The 18040-nt window shown below is 40.3% G+C and overlaps 1 protein-coding gene across 1 annotated transcript in view; it reads left to right on the forward strand.

The window, feature by feature from the left end:
• Window positions 1-18040, forward strand: part of QRICH2 (glutamine rich 2) — a 72550-nt gene that overhangs the window by 26054 nt on the left and 28456 nt on the right. The window contains exons 13-18 of the mRNA XM_087709887.1: window positions 741-844; window positions 3031-3145; window positions 5485-5730; window positions 8103-8225; window positions 15165-15239; window positions 16153-16317. Coding sequence (XP_087566013.1) covers window positions 741-844; window positions 3031-3145; window positions 5485-5730; window positions 8103-8225; window positions 15165-15239; window positions 16153-16317 — 828 coding nt within the window. The remainder of the gene's footprint in view (window positions 1-740; window positions 845-3030; window positions 3146-5484; window positions 5731-8102; window positions 8226-15164; window positions 15240-16152; window positions 16318-18040) is intronic.

Genomic DNA, 18040 nt, shown 5'->3' on the forward strand with positions numbered 1-18040 from the left:
TTGATTGCAGGTTGGTTCCAAACTTTGGGGAGCTGCAAAAAATTACTTTTATGGAAGTGTTGTATCTTCAGTCTAGCAGAATTGGAAGCATGTGATTCTAATTTGTAGTTAAGCATTTTGCATGTATTTGAATTGTTGGGCATTCTAGAATAGGTCACCATCATCCTTTACTCATTGGATATCCTCCTAGATGGCTAGGAATAAATTCCCTTGCTGACTAGCCATTCTAAGAATTGTAATCCAACATATGTACAGGTTGTCATGCTGAAGGCTGTGGAACAGTTGTATTCTGTAGAGCTGTGCAGTGCATAGGTTCTGATTCAGAGAAGATGTTTTGAAACACACTGGAACATGAACACAACATTAGTCAAAAATTTATTAAAGCAGCTATGTGACTCTTCCAAATTCATGCTGCTGCTACTGCTACAGAGAAACTTCACTCGCAGTCCAGCAATCCTGCACAACTCCTTTAATAAATCATAGACAGATGCTGAGATCTGAAAGCATCTATTTTAGATCAAATCCAAAGCTTTACCCGACTTCGGGTATTTATAATATTTCATTTATTTCTACATAGGCAAATTGAGTCTATGAGGAGTCTGATACATTTATCTGCCTCAAGACCTCTTCACTGCAATAAAGAAAGCTTCTCCCACAGGATGTTTTATTCCATACAGGAGTTTTGTAATTCCAGTTGTTTATGGCAAACTTGACTTCTAAAAATTACTTTTCCTTTCTAGTTAAGGAGGATTCAGAATGCAATTGAAGGAGAACCGCTGGGAGGAGAAGAGGTAGAAAAAATAGAGGGAGCTAATCAAATCACCTTGCAAGTTGGTTATCTCAGGTAAAAGACTAGAAAGCAGTGGAACAGATGATATTGCTGATGGGCCAAGCATGTTTGTTTCATTGATGCTCTTAAGATTTTGCTAAATATGCATATTGTGCTTGCTATTGGAAGAAAAGGAAACGAGATCTTTATTCTGAAAAACTGTGTAAAAAATTATTAAAAGGTTACAAAAGTACATGGCACACCTCAACCTAATTATCATTTCCACCGAAGTGAATGACTTTTTAAATTAAAGTGCACAAAGCTGTTTCAAACTTAATTTGATTCTTTGTTGACAATTTGGGGCAGAGATGCTTTGAATTAGTCTTGATGCTTAGTGCTGTCTGGATATGTTTTCTTGGCAAGATTTCAGAAGTGGCTTGCCATTGCCTCCTTGCTAGGGCTAAGAGAGAGTGACTGGCCCAAGATCACTCAGTTGACTTTGTGCCTCAGGTAGGACTAAAACTAAGAGTCTCCTGGTTTCTAGCCTGTAATCTTAACCACTATACTATTTGGCTCTCTCAATTACCAAATATTCTGATGTCATTCTAATTTTTTCTCAGAAAGATATTGGAAGTGGTCTCCTTTTCAGTTGCCTTTTCAAAACCAGCCAAAATAAAACCCTTGATGATGCTGGTTGCAAGAGTGCCCACAGGTCAAAATAATCAAATGGGAATCACTCAATTGATTCTCCACTCAGAGTTTTGGTTGTGTAGCCATAATTACTATTAGGATTTTTTTTGACAGATTATCTGCAGATGCCTTGGAGAGAAGTGATGCGTAAGCAATGTTTTTGTAGTATAATTTTTAGCATTATCGTTTGATGGTACCAAAGCAGCATTTTAAACATTTCCATGCTGTCCTTCATTATAATAATTCAGTGGTGCTCACATATTTGAAAATAAACTAAATATAGCAAGTCAGTTACAAAACTGTTAGTATACCTTGCAGAGTGTGAAAATGGATTTGAATATGTTAACAGCCTATGCTTTTGTTGTAATACACAAATGGGCTTTCTGATTAAAGTGTTGTGTTAGAAAATGGGAGATCAGGAGTTCTAGTTCTGGCTTAGGCATGGATGTTGAGGAAAAATAATAGAAGGGAACATTTATTTCTACAAAATAAGAGTGGTACATTAATCAATCAATCAATCAAATAAATAAATAACCAACCAACCATGGCTTACTGAATAAGTGTTAGTTGGTTTGGTTGATAACATGTAAACTACAAAGAAACACAGTGGTCTATTCTGATGTGTGAAGCCAACTATTCTAACTGGGCTTTTTCTCATTTAAAGGCACATTCCATAAGGGCTTCCATGGGGGTGGGGGTGGGGGAGAAATGAAAGTTTTTAGAGAGAGGGAGTTGGAGCCAGGTTTGGAATTTAGTTGAGATCAGCAAGGGAATTTTTCTTCCAGTCACAGCAAGGAGCTGGTTCCCTTGCTTGGTACCCTTCCTGAACTGAAACCCCAAACCTAAATTATGAAATTCATAGATGTTGCTCACTTCCATTTTCAGAGCAACATGTAATGGAGCAAAAAAGTGGCATGTTATTATGAAATTTTGACTACATTGGGTGGCATATATGCAGGTACAATGCAAAAATGCTTTTATTAGTAATCCTGCATTTTACCAAGAATATTCAGCATAAAGATCTGTTTATACAATGTCTGCTCTCCCAGGTAGTTATGGCATGAGCAATAGCTCCCTCTCTCTTGGCCCCCAAATGGGAGGAACTGTGGTGGTCAGCTCGTACCATGTGGCTCTTGTGGCCAGGTGCTTATCACAGTAGAGGGTGTTTTGCTGTAGGGAATTGATTCCTGTGATATAGTTGTAGAAGCAAAAGATTTTTAAGAATCAAGAAGGGTTTCTGACTCAAAGCCTGTGGAGGTACTATTTAATCTAGTTTCTAACCTGCAGATGATCTGCCCTGCTCACTTGCCCTTGCAGTTTTATAGAAAGCATTTTGCATTTCCAGGTGGACATTGCTAAATCATTAAGGACACTTCCATCCTATTTACAGGGAGCCTCAAGAGAAGGGGAGAAACAAGGCAAATTTGCTAATCTACCCTTGCTTCAGGATTACCTTTGGAAACCATGTATTAGTTTCTATAGTGGACAAAGTACACATGTATGTCATCTGCTCCAAAAGAAAAATTTAATTTGCTGAGTGACACTTCTTTTTTGTTGGTTTTATGGTGCAGAGCAACAGTGCAAGATATAGAGAAAGAGCTAAAGGAACTGAGACAGAAACAAGATATGGGGAAAGCCAAATTGGAGCAGTCGATGACAGACAATGCCTATTACCTCCAGGAGCAGGTCAGCAAATGAACTCAGGATGTGTTGAGATCAGAATGTCTTTAGCTAATCTAAATAACAACAACAAAGAACCCAAGTAACTGGGAAAATATGGTGTGTGTGTGTGTGTGTTTATAAGACTGCTGTGTCCTTTCTAGAAATTGTATTTATTCCTACATATTATGGACAAATCCTTTGTTAATGAAAATGTGTTGAATTGGTTGATGACTTTTCTAGCCAGTGACCAGATGTTGAACTTGCAAGCTAATAAAGGAGTCAGGAGTGTGGACAAAACTCACAATGTTGTTCACACATTCGCAGTGAGTAGCTTTTGAAATATAAACAGGAGATGAAGTAACACACACACAAAATCAGGCTTGAGAGCCAATCCAAGATTTGAAAACCAAGTTTGATGTTTCATCTTTTGCTTTAGTTTATGCAGGCACCATGGTTAGTTTCCAGAGTTACTGGCTTCCTGAATACCTAACTTAGTAATTGACATGTATGCACTGTCTGACCATACCCAGAGATTTAAATCAAGTTCTGTTTGAGAAGTTAAAAGTCTGAAATGTGTAGGAGTAACTACACAGTTTGAAAAAAGCATCACAGTGCTGTGGTCTTACCTTCCTTTGTTCCTGGCTATCAATAGCCCCTGGAATTTTTCCTAATTTGATGGGGTTTACAGAGATGCTTTTCCAATGGAAAATGAATGGATGGCACAAGCAATTCTAAATAAGACCTGAATGAAGCAAAGCTGCCTCTATTTCAGGAACAATGATTTTCAGGTCAGTCTTCATCTTGCAATTAACAATTAGCTAGCAGTAATGAGATATAGGAATAATGATGCTTTCCTGGTGATTACCTCACTAGATTCACTTTTTTCAGCTCATCTACAACATGCCCAAAGTCCCAGTACATTATGAGTAGCTTCTAACAGAGAGATGTGGCTCAGAATCAGCTCCTGGAATCAGGAGCCCTCTATGAGTTTGTAACTTGTACTATTAGGAGATTGAAAAGGACAACTGACGGAAATAGGCAAATTGTGGAAAGCTCAGCAAAGGGGGAATGTTATTTTTATAATAATTTAAATAAATTGGCACAGCTTTCCCTCCTTTAATCTCTGGATTGGCATTTAACTTTACAGGATTACAATCAAACAAAGTTTATCATATGGGTCCTTGCCTCTTTTTCTGTTTCAGAAAGAAACATCTGGCTAGAGTGTTGTGGTTATTCCTGCCCAACTAGTCTGCCCTTTGTTGCTTGCAGAGCCTTTATTTCTTGATTTAGAACCATACCCATGGAGTTATTCCTTGAACGAGCTTTTGATCTGCAGCCATTAGCAGGAGGATAATCTATAGCTCCCGGTTGAGAAAATGCTTCATTTGCTAATTTCTTCATATCAAAGAAACAAGAAGCCAGGCTTTTTTGTTTCTGCTTGTTTGCTTGTTCTTTGAGCCTTTGTGGACCCTCTGTGATAATATTGCAGCTCCAGAGGTCCGCAGAGAACCACTGATGTAGGCTATGACTTCTACTAACCTTAGCCATCAAGGGAGGTGGACATTGTTCTCCAGCCTATCTGGAGAGTGCCAGATTGAGGCTATCCTTTAGATATACAATTCAGTCTGATGGGGAACCCCCATTTCCCCCCCCCTCCACTAATAGAGTGGAAAAGTGCTTACTTTATAACACCATAATACATGTTTCAGCATTTGGGTGTCATCGTGGCTGGCTACAAATGCCTATGGGAGAAGACCTGTTAAACAGAGTCAAACCTTGCCCACTGGAAGGTCTTTCTAGCTGCCCTCAAAACTTTTTTTGCTCAGGTTCCGCATTGTTGTAGTGAAAGGAGGGCTGGGGGGTTCAGCAGCAGCAGACAACCTTTTTTTCCCTGCACTAAGTCCTAAATCACTCCCCAAAGCTCTTTCTATTATTCTCTATTACTCCCATGGACAAAATAGGTGTGGGAAACTCTCATTAACATCAGTGGAAGCTGACTTTTGGAGTTGGGATTTAGTTTCAGGGAAGTTCTAGAAACTTGTGTGTGTGTGTTGTGTGTGTGTGTGTGTGTTTATTTATTTATTTATTTATTTATTTATTATTTATATGGTATCCTCCAATTTAGTGCTCTGGGACTAACAGGGGGCTCCCCCATTCCCTGAAAAAACTCCTATTGTGCATGTCCCAAGTCTGTGGACTCTGGCCATTGCAGACCCAACTAAAATAAAGTTACCAAGCCAAGGAATACTGATTCAGCCCAACAAATTAAAAGAGCTTGTTCCTGTCACCACTATATGTTAGAGATGAAAACCAGGATTTCCTTTTCAAGAAACCAAACTCCTGCTTTTCTCACTTGCTCACAGTTAGACAAGCTTAGATCTGTCATAGAGAACATGATGTCATCCTCGTCAACTTTGCTGTCCATGAGCATGCCACCCATCCCAGAGTCTGGTGCAGCTCAAGTCCAAGGCACGTGTGCAGCCTGCAGCTTAGATGTCAGTGAGAAGGTTAGCCAGTTGTTCAAGCGCTACGAGCAGTTACAGGACTCGGTCAACAACTTCATGTTGAGGCAGGCAGAAAGCAAAACGAAGAAACCCAAGCAACGTCAGGTAAGCCCAGAAAGAAGATGGCTCAGACTGCTCTTCTTTTCAGTTGGATAGCTTTGGAAACTGCCCACTCAGATGAGATGGGTGGTCTGGAAATTTAATAAATTAAAACCAAGAACATGGTAGTCCTCTGCAAGATGGACAAGTATTGATATGCTTTGGGCCACAATTTGGATAGGGAAGTCTAACCCTTTGGACCTTCGTAAAGGGGTGGACGATATATCTAGCTTAGTATTGCCTGGTGATGTTTTCTAAGAGTGCCAGATATATCGTATTTTTCGGAGTATATGACACACCTTTTGCCTCAAAAAAGAGGGTGAAAATCTAGGTGCATCTTATACACTGAATACAGCATTTTTGGCCTACCAAAACCCCATCCCCTTTGCAAAAATGGATGTGCAGAGGGTTTGGGAGGCTTGCAAAGTGCTCCTGAGGGCTGGGGATGGCAAAAATAGAGCAGAAAATGGGCCATTTTTGCCCCCCCAGCCCCCAGGAGCATTCTACAAGCCTCCCAAAGCCTCTGCATGCCCCTTTAAAAAAAAAAAAAAAGCCCGCTTTTGCTTGTTTTTGGTCCCTCCCAGCCCCCACGAGCACTCTAAGAGCCTCCCAAAGCTTTGCATGCCCCCCTTTTTTTGCAAAAAACGAGGCACGCAGAGGGTTTGGGAGGCCTGTAGAGTGCAAAACTTTTTTAAAAAAAATACCTCTTCAAAATCATGGTGTGTCTTATACTCCAGTGCGTCTTATAATCCGAAAAAATAATAGGTATTTGCCTGTTGTTCCTGGAGAAGCCAGGAACTGAATATGGGAGCTTTTGTGTGCAGAACAATAGTCTCTCCCTCTGAGCTTTATCACAAATTTTTCCCCCAACGATAGTGGCTGTGTGCTTGCTAGTGGGAAGGGAAATGTTTTGCAGATTCATTCACCTTTCAGATCACATTATTTACTGACATGGTCCATACATCATGTTAAGCTATCTTTTTAAAACAATGATTTCTTAATAAATCTCAGCCATGGCTGTAACTAGTGAGGCTTTCTAAGTATTTTCTCCCTTTGAGACTTTCAAGAAGTCACAAGTTCAACATGTTGCATATTTTCTTGTGTGGGGGAAATGGAAGCAGATCTGTTTTAAATATACTTCATATTTCATGATAAGAGCAATATTGTTGATAAAGAAATTACTTCTGGTAGTTTTGGAAAGAGGAACTATAAATATCATACTCTGCCTAATGAGTGTCTTCCTGTTTCAGGTGGTTTTAATATTTTACCCACTGAAAGTAGCAGCTTCCCAACTTCCCAAAATTGCTTTCTAAGGATCATTTCTAGGGTTCAAGTATATTGTTTTATTCCTGACTAAACTGAATACTTTTACACAATTTTCACAATTTTTAAAAATAAGAATCCATGTTCTTGGCCAGGCTTATCTTAAAACTTACGTTACACCATGACGTTCAGTAAGATTGTTGATGTTCGGAATTGCAGCCTATAATACTCCATTAGTAAGCCGGTTATGCTTTGCTTTGCTTTTGTTCCATTGATTTGTCTCCTATTTTATCTTTAACTGAAAATAGCTGAAGAAATTATGGCACAAATTTCAGCCTTATACAAGATTTCTGGTTTTGTTCTAAAACAGTATCAGTCTTTTAGAACTATGTGCAGATATGTCTGTTCAAGCAGCTTATTTCCAAGGACACAGAGGCTTTGTTTTGTTTGCATTTTTGTGAACTTCTATTTTACTCTCTTATTCTTAGAAAGTCTTCCAAGGGGTGCCTTGAAGGTTGAATGCAGGGATCCCAGTCTGACATAATTACTTTTTAGTATTATGTGCTTCTTGAACTTGGATGTTGGCAGAGCATTTAACAATGGAGTTTCCCTCAGTTTCAGACCAATGTGATTTTTAGGTTGTCACATATACATCTAAGCCTAACAGTTGTGAGAATACATCATACCCAAAGAGCATGTCAGTGTCCTGTATATGAATCTTATCTTTTATTACTATGTCAAGGGGATTCCCATTTTGTTTCTTCCAACAATATTTTGAGAAGTCAAAATATATATATCAGCTGATTGTCATGAGTAAAAGTAAACCAGGGCCCAGGTTGTAGACAATGTCTGGACCTGTTATATAATAAAGATCCATTTATATTATTCCACATATATCTTGAGTTTATTTTATTATATTCTAATAAAATATCTCCTACTGACCTTTCTTTGCAGGATTCCCTATTTGTCATGAAACGATGGATTGGGCTTTCATTATTTACTCCAAATTGTCCAAAGGCAGAAGCTTGAACTCTGAAAAATAGAACAGGAGGGAAAATAAAGCCGTCACTTTTTCTTTTTTGTTAACTTTAGTATTCATGCTCTTTTCCGATCAGGATGAAGAGGTGCTCAACCAAATCCAGAGTACTATCCTGCAAGTCCAAGAAGATTGTGAGAAGCTGAATGCCACTACTGGCAATCTTGTTGAAGATCATCACCAGAAACAGAAAGAGATCAGTGTACGTAACTTTGAGTCAAAGTTAGCAGGTGGGATCAAGAAAATGGCAAGAAATTCTTGGAAACTGTTCTGAACGCAGTGGATACCAATTCTGTTTTTGCTGAAGATTGTATAATAAAGCTTAAATTAGTTATTAGCCAGAATAGCAGAGAAAGAAGGAATAGTAGATAACATGTGGTCCATAGGGTCATTGTTTCAGAGATATTTCCTTATCTAAACAGAGAAACAGAATACAGGTAATCCTTGACTTTTGACCACAAAATTTCTGTTGCTAGGTGAGTCATTGGTTAAGTGAGTTTTGCCTCATTTTCTGACCTTTCTTGCCACAGTTGTTAAGTGAATCATTGTAGTTGTTAAGGTAATAACACAAATTGTTAAGTGAATCTGGTTATCCCATTGACTTTGCTTATCAGAATGTCACAAAAGTTGATCACATGATCCCAGGACACTGCAACCATTGTAAATATAAGTTGCCAAGCATCTGAATTTTAATCATGTAATCATGGGGATGTTTTAATGGTCATAAGTGTGAAAAATGGTTGCAAGTCACCTTTTTCAGTGCCGTCGTAACGTCAAACATTCATTAAATGAAATTTTGTAAGTCAAGGACTACCTATAACCACAAGCAGTTAACTTTCCTTGTAGGAAGCTGGCAGGCAATGTTGGAGAGGAGGATCACATGACCACAGTTGACCATGGATGTATGGTAGCATAGCAGTGCATGAGCACTGAAGTGACTACAACTTTACCAAATTTCAGTCCCATTGGACTCATGGGTCCTGGATTTTGGATGCATTTTTTAATTAAGCCATTTAAGATACAATGATTCGAAAACTGTTGCCTTATGACAATTTTGCCCAATTGAAGTTTATAAACAATCAGACACAAGAGTTTTATTCTATGCAACCTGTGACCCATTGGGTCATTCTTTCAGAAATATTTCCTTATCAGATTCTTCAGTGTCTTCAACGACAGAACTAAAGTACTGTCTTCACTGGAAAAGTTGGGAATTTATTCAAAGATGTATCTGCCTTGAAAATAACCCATGTTAAACTATATAACACTGTCAAACATCAGCGAAGGAACTGTCCTATGAAATTTTGTAGTATGTCATACACTCTTTTATGATCATTTTTGTCAGGAAATTTTTTATAAGAATTTTCAAAAGTTCAATTCTATGGGAATCATGAGTCACATTTTATAATGTGACTTTTATAAGTTAGACCATTTGAAGTATCTTGGTTCAAAAACTGTTGCCCAATGATCACTGTTCCCTCTAAGGTGTGCGGCTGCGCGGCCGCACACATGGAAAGTAAACACCGCGCAGCAGTTTCCAATTGCCGCGCAGTGTCGTTTGCCGGACACTGCAGTCTGCACACAATCGTGATTGAAACCCCCTCCAGCTAAACAGGAGTCTTGAGGTGCAGCAGGGCAGCAAAGTGACTAGGTTGAGGGCAGGTGGTGGCTCGGGCTTCCTGGAGCAACTATTTAGAGGGAACATTGTCCACAGCTGCCTTTGCACAAGTTTAAGAGGGCTAAATTTGTCTTGTTGGGTGGTGGGTGGGGGAGGGAGTGATTGGCCGAAACTTGCTGAAAGAAAGTTCCATTTTTTTCCTGCCCGCGTGATTAATTCAGCCTCTGAGATAAACGTATTGTGTGAAAGCAGCTGGCTTCCCTTCCTCTCCATCATCCGTGCTTCGATTAACACATAAAAGCCCACAAGGGGTGGGGGTGGGGGCTGGTCACGAACCAAGAACGAGCTAACTAAGCCAAGCGTGGGTTGCTCCTCAGAGAGCAACCCACGCCGCCGTTTCTCTCGAGGCTACCCACCTGAGGCTCACATTGGCAAATCCAGGGCAGTGCGGCAGCGATCCTAAACTCCCACCTAGAATGACTGTGCCACAGAATCCAAATGCAAGAAGCAGGGTCTGTTTCCTCGCTCATCTCTCTCTTTCAAAGAAAGCCTTCCTTGTTCTACCTCTCCTGGCTGCAATCTCAGCTATTTTTGAGTCTCCCGCCGGCCAAGTGACATCACATGATATTTGATAACTCATTGTTATTTTCAAAGTCATTGAGAATAGTTTTGCTTTTAAGCTAATTAAACTTCCTATCTGTCAGTTTATCTGTGCAATTTTGTTGGATATTTTGGGTCACTAGTTACTATCACTAGTTATATGCAGAATTGTCTCCCAGAGTTCAGTAGTAGTAGGTTACTGAAACCACTTGTATAGAGAGGAACAAATTGCCACAATTTTTTAAACAATCAGCAAGCATTGTTGAACACAGGCAATAAATCCTTGAGTTTACAAATTAATGATGGAAGAAAACTGTTAGATGTGAATGAGACTTTATGCATGGGGCTTTTAATCATTTTACTCATTTAAAATAGCAAATTGCATATAATACATTAAAATGAAGTATATCAAGTGAAATTCATTAAAATGAAGTATATCAAACATTTACTATTTTAATATTACCAGTATTAAGTGCCATTTATATATTCATTTCAAAGCTCTTTTTTATTTAATCCAAAATGAATTTGAAAAGATAATTGTAGTGAGTTTGCTTTTGAACAAATATTTCTAAATTTATTTGTTTACAATTTTATTCGTTTTAAAATTTTATTAGTTTAATTTGATATAACACCTATTTCGTTGTTGTCTTGGGTGATATCTGTGAAAAAAATTCAGGTGCTCAGGCATGAAAATGTGTCACTCAAACACTATACTTTTCTGCCCATACTGGAAAAAAAATTAGAGGGAACATTGCCAATGATGTGCTATTTCACCCAGTTAACGATCATGAGTATGAGAGTTTTAATAATATATAGATAGATGTAAATATTAAGGCATGAAGTTCTTGTCTCTTTATAGCTTTCTTTTTGTTGCAGAAAAATATGATTCTTACATACATGTGGCTAGTATTTAAGGGCATATAGTATACCTAAGTGCAGTATAAATATAAGCAGTATAAGTAAGCAATGGTATAAACTAAAATCAAAAGACAATAATTATTAAAACATCCAAGCCCAAGGCTACTGCAATTGAAATCAGTATTGAGTATTATTGAGCCACTGAAAGAAAAAAAGCATTTCATTTTAAATCTGAGGAGGCTGAAAGCCAAACATAGTTTAAAGGGGAGTCAAATCCAATGAGTAGGAGCTAGATGTGAAGCAACTACTCTCACCTGAGGGAAAACTTAGTGCCCCTGATTGCACGATTGAACTAAGCACACAGAAGCAAGAATTGTTACCAAGTTGTTCAAATAAGTAGGTGTTCTTATACACACAGCCTGGAAAATCAGCACTAGCTGTTTAAACTTTTAATGATTCTGAAGATCTAGCCAATGGTGGAAGGAAGAAATAAAGGTGACTCCAGGGAGGTCTAGGACCACATGGGCTGCCTTTTTCTGGACTTGAACTAAAGGGCAGAGAGTAGATTCAGAAAGATCAGCCAAAAAACCGTGGCAATTATTCAAATGAGACACTACCAAGGCATGAATCAAATGGTTGGTTGGTTTATGGTTTATGGTTTAATTTATTTGTATGCCGCCCTTTTCCCTGAAGGGACTCAGGGCGGCTCACAACTCAAAAAGGGAGGGGAAATACAAATAGAGTTACAAAAACATAGAAACCATACATAGTTAAAAGCACAACAATCATACCATTCGAAGTGGGGCAGCGAGTCTTTAGCCCCAGGCCTGTCGGAACAGCCAGGTTTTAAGGGCTATGCGGAAGGCCTGGAGGGTGGTGAGGGTACGAATCTCCATGGGGAGTTCGTTCCAGAGGGTCGGAGCAGCCACAGAGAAGGCTCTCCTCCGGGTAGTCGCCAGTCGACACTGGCCGGCTGATGGAATTCGGAGGAGGCCTAGTCTGTGGGATCTAATTGGTCTAGTGGAGGTAATTGGCAGTAGGTGGTCTCTCAAGTACCCAGGTCCAATACCATGAAGGGCTTTGTAGGTGACAACTAGCACCTTGAAGCGTACCCGGAGATCAACAGGCAGCCAGTGCAGCTCGCGGAGGATAGGTGTTACGTGGGTGAACTGAGGCGCACCCACAATCGCTCGCGCGGCTGCATTCTGGACAAGCTGAAGTCGCCAAATACTCTTCAAGGGCTGCCCCATGTAGAGCACGTTGCAGTAATCCAGTCTGGAGGTCACAAGGGCACGAGTGACTGTTGTGAGAGCCTCCCAGTTCAGGTAGGGACACAACTGGTGCACCAGGCGAACCTGGGCAAATGCCCCCCTGGTCACAGCTGACAAATGCTGTTCAAAAGTCAGCTGTGGGACCAGGAGGACTCCCAAGTTGCGGACCCTGTCTGAGGGGCGTACTATTTGACCCCCCAGCCTGAGAGGTGGAACACTTGGCCAATTAGTAGGAGGGAAGCACAGCAGCCACTCGGTCTTATCTGGATTGAGTACAAGCTTGTTAACCCCCATCCAGTCCCTAACAGCCTCGAGGCCCTGGCACATCACGTCAATTGCTTCATTGAGTTGGCACGGGGCGGACAGATACAGCTGTGTATCATCCGCATACTGGTGGTATTTTATCCCGTGCCGCCGAATGATCTCACCCAGCAGTTTCATGTAGATATTAAAGAGAAGGGGGGACAGGACCGAACCCTGCGGCACCCCATACGTTAGGGGCCTAGGGGTCGATCTCTGCCCTCCGACCAACACCGACTGCGACCTGTCCGAGAGGTAAGAGGAGAACCACCGTAAAACAGTGCCTCCCACCCCCACCTCCCGCAGTCGTCGCAGAAGGATACCATGGTCGATGGTATCGAAAGCCGCAGAGAGATCAAGGAGTACCAGGATGGAGGCATGACCTCCATCCCCGGCTCTCCAGAGATCATCGATCAATGCGACCAAAGCGGTTTCCGTGCTGTAGCCAGGCCTGAAACCCGACTGCTTAGGAAAAAAATGGATGGAATTTTGGATACTCATATGGTGAAAGTGACAAGATTTTGTAACTGTATTGATGAAACATCGCTAAGAAGTCCAGATTTATATGCCATCAGATACATCAGTACCTGGTAGTTGCAAAAAGTGAAAGGCAGAAGAAAGGATAGTCAAGGTGAAAAAACAATAAGTTCAGCCTTGTCCATATTTAATTTAGGTTGGGGAGAATACATCCAGCTGGACATTTCAGGCACTTGGAGAGGCAAGACCACAATAGATTCTCCACACCAAGACTGGGGTTGAGGAATACATCTGACTGTCATCAGCAGAGATAGGATAAACTTTAAAGAAGAAATGAAAACAAAGTATCAGAAATGAACAAAATTGGGCCTAGGACCACACTCTGAGAGACACTCGCTGATAAAGGAAAGGATTGAAAACTCAAGACAGAAATAACAGAAAAAATGTGATGGGAAATATAAGACTGTAAGTGCCCAATTCAGTTTCAGTGAAGTCAGAGTAGATATTAAACTTTTGTGATGAAAGGTGTCAAATGCCACAGATAAAACTGCCAGGACAAATACTATTGTTGTGCGTTTTGCCTTTGCTACCAACAATAACAGACAGCCCATGTCAATGCCAACTTGATGGACTGATCTGCTTAAATCTGTGATTGAAATGGTTCAATGAAATTATTTTTTGACTGAGAGGACAGAAGGACAGAAAGAATAACTTGTTTAATAACGTAACAGACACAATATAACAGAAGATAGTTTTGATTTGAATCCATATAGAATTAGAGCTAGGGTTAAGTTAATCATTCACTCTAGGCTTGACTAGCAGCTTTTTCTTCTTCTTTTTGATGGGATTAGATTAGACATGTCATATCTAGCAGGGGTCATGACCTGATGACACCAGAATCACATGAATGTTGTTTACTTCAGTGACATCACTGGTTAAACACAGGCCTTTTGAAATTGGTGTACACTATAACCACTAACAGGATATGAAAGATATAAACTGTTGGGGCATCCTGGAACCATTTTGGCTACATCTTGAGTACCTACAGAAAAATAGGACCTGCTTACTACTTGAATGGGGAATCAACCACTAGGGGATTTTAAAACTATGTTATGGATCTGCCCCTGGATCCCTCTCCAGACGCGAGTTCAGAAGAAGAGGGTGAGTTTGAGTCGGCAGAGGAAAGCACAGAATCGAGTGTTGGTCAGGATCGGGGCTCAGGGAGCGTTAACCTGATGGAGCAGCCTCAGCTGGGTCAATCGGATGAGCCACAGGCTCAGTCTGAGTGAGGTGAGCCACAGTTTTACAGCAAGATGGCCAGGAGACTCCAGGCAAAGACTGGGAGCAGCGGCCACCAGTTAGCAATGAGGAGGAAGTGGAGTCCATACCTCCTGATCCAAGGATATGTAAAGCAGAGAGGAGATAGGCAAAACACTGGTCAGCTAGACTACTCATGAGGACACGATCTTACCTCTCATGAAGGGCTACGCTGGTGTTGCCTATTTAATCCCACCCTGAGGACTTGAGTGTTCCTGCAGCAATGTGCCTATTTCTGTGCCTTGTATGCTCATGACGTATATCTTAACCCGTTCGACTCGTGGACTACTTTCCTGGACTTCGTGTGTTCCCATTGGACTTGGTTACCCAGTGATTCTTGCCATGCTGAACTCAAAATCTGGAACTGTGCAACGGGGGTGCTTTCCAAGAACCTGTTGCGGGGGGAGTGGGAGTTGAATAAACAACTGTAGATTCTTGCTATATGTGGGGGTTGGGGAGCGGGGCAGCACAAAGCTAGGAAGTTGAAGGTGGAAATGTCAATCCCACTTCGATAGTGTTGCCCAAAAGCAACAGGGATGTGTCCCTTACATCATCTAGAAGATGTTAATATCTCTTCTATGTGGTAGAATATTGGCAATATCTAAGCCTACAGATTCTTTGTAAAAATAGTGGTGATGATAAAACTTATAGGAGTTTTTGGTTGGTAATAATGTCATTTCACTTTGCTTTGTGTTCTCTAAAGGCATTGTACAAATCACTGGAGAAACTGGAAAATGAAAAAGTTGACAAAGATTCCCTAGAGACGGAAATCCATGTGGTAAGCAGTTTGACTTACTGACGTACAATGGATATAGAATACTTGAGGAACTTTTGAGAAAGTTTTATTTACAAATGGAGCTTGTGGAGCAGTCACGAATAGCAAGCTTATACTCTGTTTTGAATGGTGATCCTAATACAGGTAATCCTTGAGTTACGATGGCAACTGGGACTGGTATTTCCATTCCTAAGTGATGCGGATGTACAGTGCAATGTTATGTGAATGCATCACTTAGTGGTGGTAATCCCAGCAGTCCCAGTTGCCACTGTTAAGCAATGATTGTAAATTGTTAAGGAAGCATCTCCTGACAACTTTCTGCTGGCTTCCAACAACCGAAGTCACTGGGGAAGCCAGCGGGAATTTGCAAATTTTAGGGGCTTGCAAGCAAGCTGGCAGGCAAGTAAATGGTTGCTACTGGGTTGGTTGGAAAAAAAGAAAGAAAGGATTGGGCAGTGTATGAATGGCTGGGGAGGTATGCAGGTGCAGTAAGGATCAGGAAAAGTATCCAAGTGGAGAAGATTTGCCCAAGCAACTTGTGACCTTTTCTATTGGCTTCCCCCATTGCCTTTGCTCCTGGGAAGCTGGCACGAAAGGTCACAAATCATGTGGGAACTATCATAACTGTGAGCTGGTTGCCAAATACCCAGATTGTGATCACCTGTCCATGGGTTTGCTGGGAGACCCTAGCTGTAACCACCTCTCATACAGCGCCATTGTCACTTTGAATGGTTATTGAATGAGGGGTTATTAACTGAAGATTACTTGTATTTACCATCCTTTGAGATTGGGTTAGGTAGCAGTAGTTCTATTTTGGACTTCATGTAATTTGTGGCTCTGGAAGGTAGAAGAGGGAGAGATCCTCAGATGTCAATGAGACCAAAGATCTATCGCTATCCTTTCTCTTCATTTTTAGAAAGCAGATAAGACTGCCCTTGCAGCAAAGGTCAGTCGTACCCAGTTTGATGCCACCACAGAACAGCTACATAAGATGATGCAGGAACTGCTCAATAAGATGGTTGGGCAAGAACAAGACTGGCAGAAAATGCTGGACAAACTCTTGATTGAAATGGACTCCAAGGTAAGCAAGATGTAACCTTTTTAGCTATTTGCAATCCTGTCAGCAGGAGAAGTACTTGTGCCAGTGGTCCATATTGTGATGTGCAATAAGCACCTTAGAGACATGTTGGTCCTTTTCTCCTTGACTAGGAACATGTATAGCTGGTAGAATATGTTGCATGTGTTTTCCCCTATAACTAGCACATAATGTGAAGCACATTATGTCTGCATTCTGATTTCTAGCTTGTTTTTGGACACAGTGAAAATTCTGGTTTTGATCTAAAGAACACTAACCCACACATCTCTTCCCCAAAATGGCATTTCCCAGATGCATTGGGAATTAACATCTCTGGCTGGGAATTTGAGGATTTGGCTTCACTACCATTAGAGAGTAGGAAGCTGAAAGAGGTTGTAAACAAACTGAGATTAAAATTATGAGCCCTCTATTTTCCTCCAATTATTCAGCTACTCCTGCCATATGAGCTATGACAAGAAAAGGGGGAAATAGATCCTTTTCTGTAGTGGCAAAGAAGCCTCTGCAGGGAGATCTCCTCAGTGCCTATGTTTTTATTGTGTAGGCAACAAATCAAGAATATTAGTTTCCTGTCTTTTGCTTCATTTACATTGTTATTTTTTATTCTTTCTTTGGCTCCAATTGCTTATCCTTTTTCTACAAAAATAATAAGAAAGTGTTAATTTTATTACTATTTATGAGGCTTCATTGAAAATTTTTCTATCATAAACAACTTATAGCATGGATACTAGAAAGGCAGGAGCAGTAAAATAAAAAGAGTAGCTTTATAGGAACAATTCCACTACTGTTTTCCATACCTCTTTGCATGAAATGTTTCTGGAACTAATTCTATCAGCCGTTCTCTCTGCTTCCTTGTAGGAGAAGGCTTTCGTGCAGAAAATATGATCCCAGTGTAAATAAGTAATATAAAGAAATGCAAAGCACAGGAGCAAAAATTTAATAAAATCACAATCTAGAAAAAAAGCAAAAGAATTAAGAACCCGTTGTGGTATGAACACTAAGGAAAAACTATATAGAAACAAATCAAGCACGTATTTATTATTCATATATTAATTAATTAAACTTATTGTACTGCCAACTACCAAAGTCCCTTGCTAGCTTATAGTAAGACGTAACATTGGAATTAAAATTCAAGACAGTAGGAAAAGCTAGCAATAAAAATTAAAAGCAATTTACAAGGTGTATTTAGGCGTTTTTGAAAGGAAGCAAAGCTGTTAGGTCCCATAACCCAGTAGGAAATGTGTTCCAGAGAATTGAGAGGCTAGAGAGAAGACTTGACCTAAGCAATTGTAAATGAACTGTCAAAATAATCTCTAGGAGTGGATAGGGCTGGGAAATCTTGTAAGAGGTGTTTCCTCAGAGAGACTGGAACTGAATCATATACCGGTTTAAAGATAATAAGATAATAATACCCCTTCACGCTTCACCCAAAGGCAAATTGGTAAGCAGTCCAATGTCTTTAACACAGGTATAATGTGGTTCTTTTGAGTTCTTCCTGACAGATTTGACTGGTGAGTGCTGAACTATTGAAGTTTCTAGGAAAGATACAAAAACAGCCACATACACAGTATGTCACAGGGATCAAGTTATTAATATGCATCATTTAAGGGTGAATTTGGTGAATCAACCAAAATTGGTACATCAGCCAAAGCTAATGAAAGGTGCTATTCGTTATTGCCTCAATCCATAAAACTAAGGTGGTTCGACCCAC

Source organism: Thamnophis sirtalis, unplaced genomic scaffold (genome assembly GCF_051295495.1).
Source record: "Thamnophis sirtalis isolate CommonGarterSnake01/CBP01778 unplaced genomic scaffold, rThaSir2_p1.2 scaffold_3, whole genome shotgun sequence".
Taxonomy (NCBI): domain Eukaryota; kingdom Metazoa; phylum Chordata; class Lepidosauria; order Squamata; family Natricidae; genus Thamnophis; species Thamnophis sirtalis.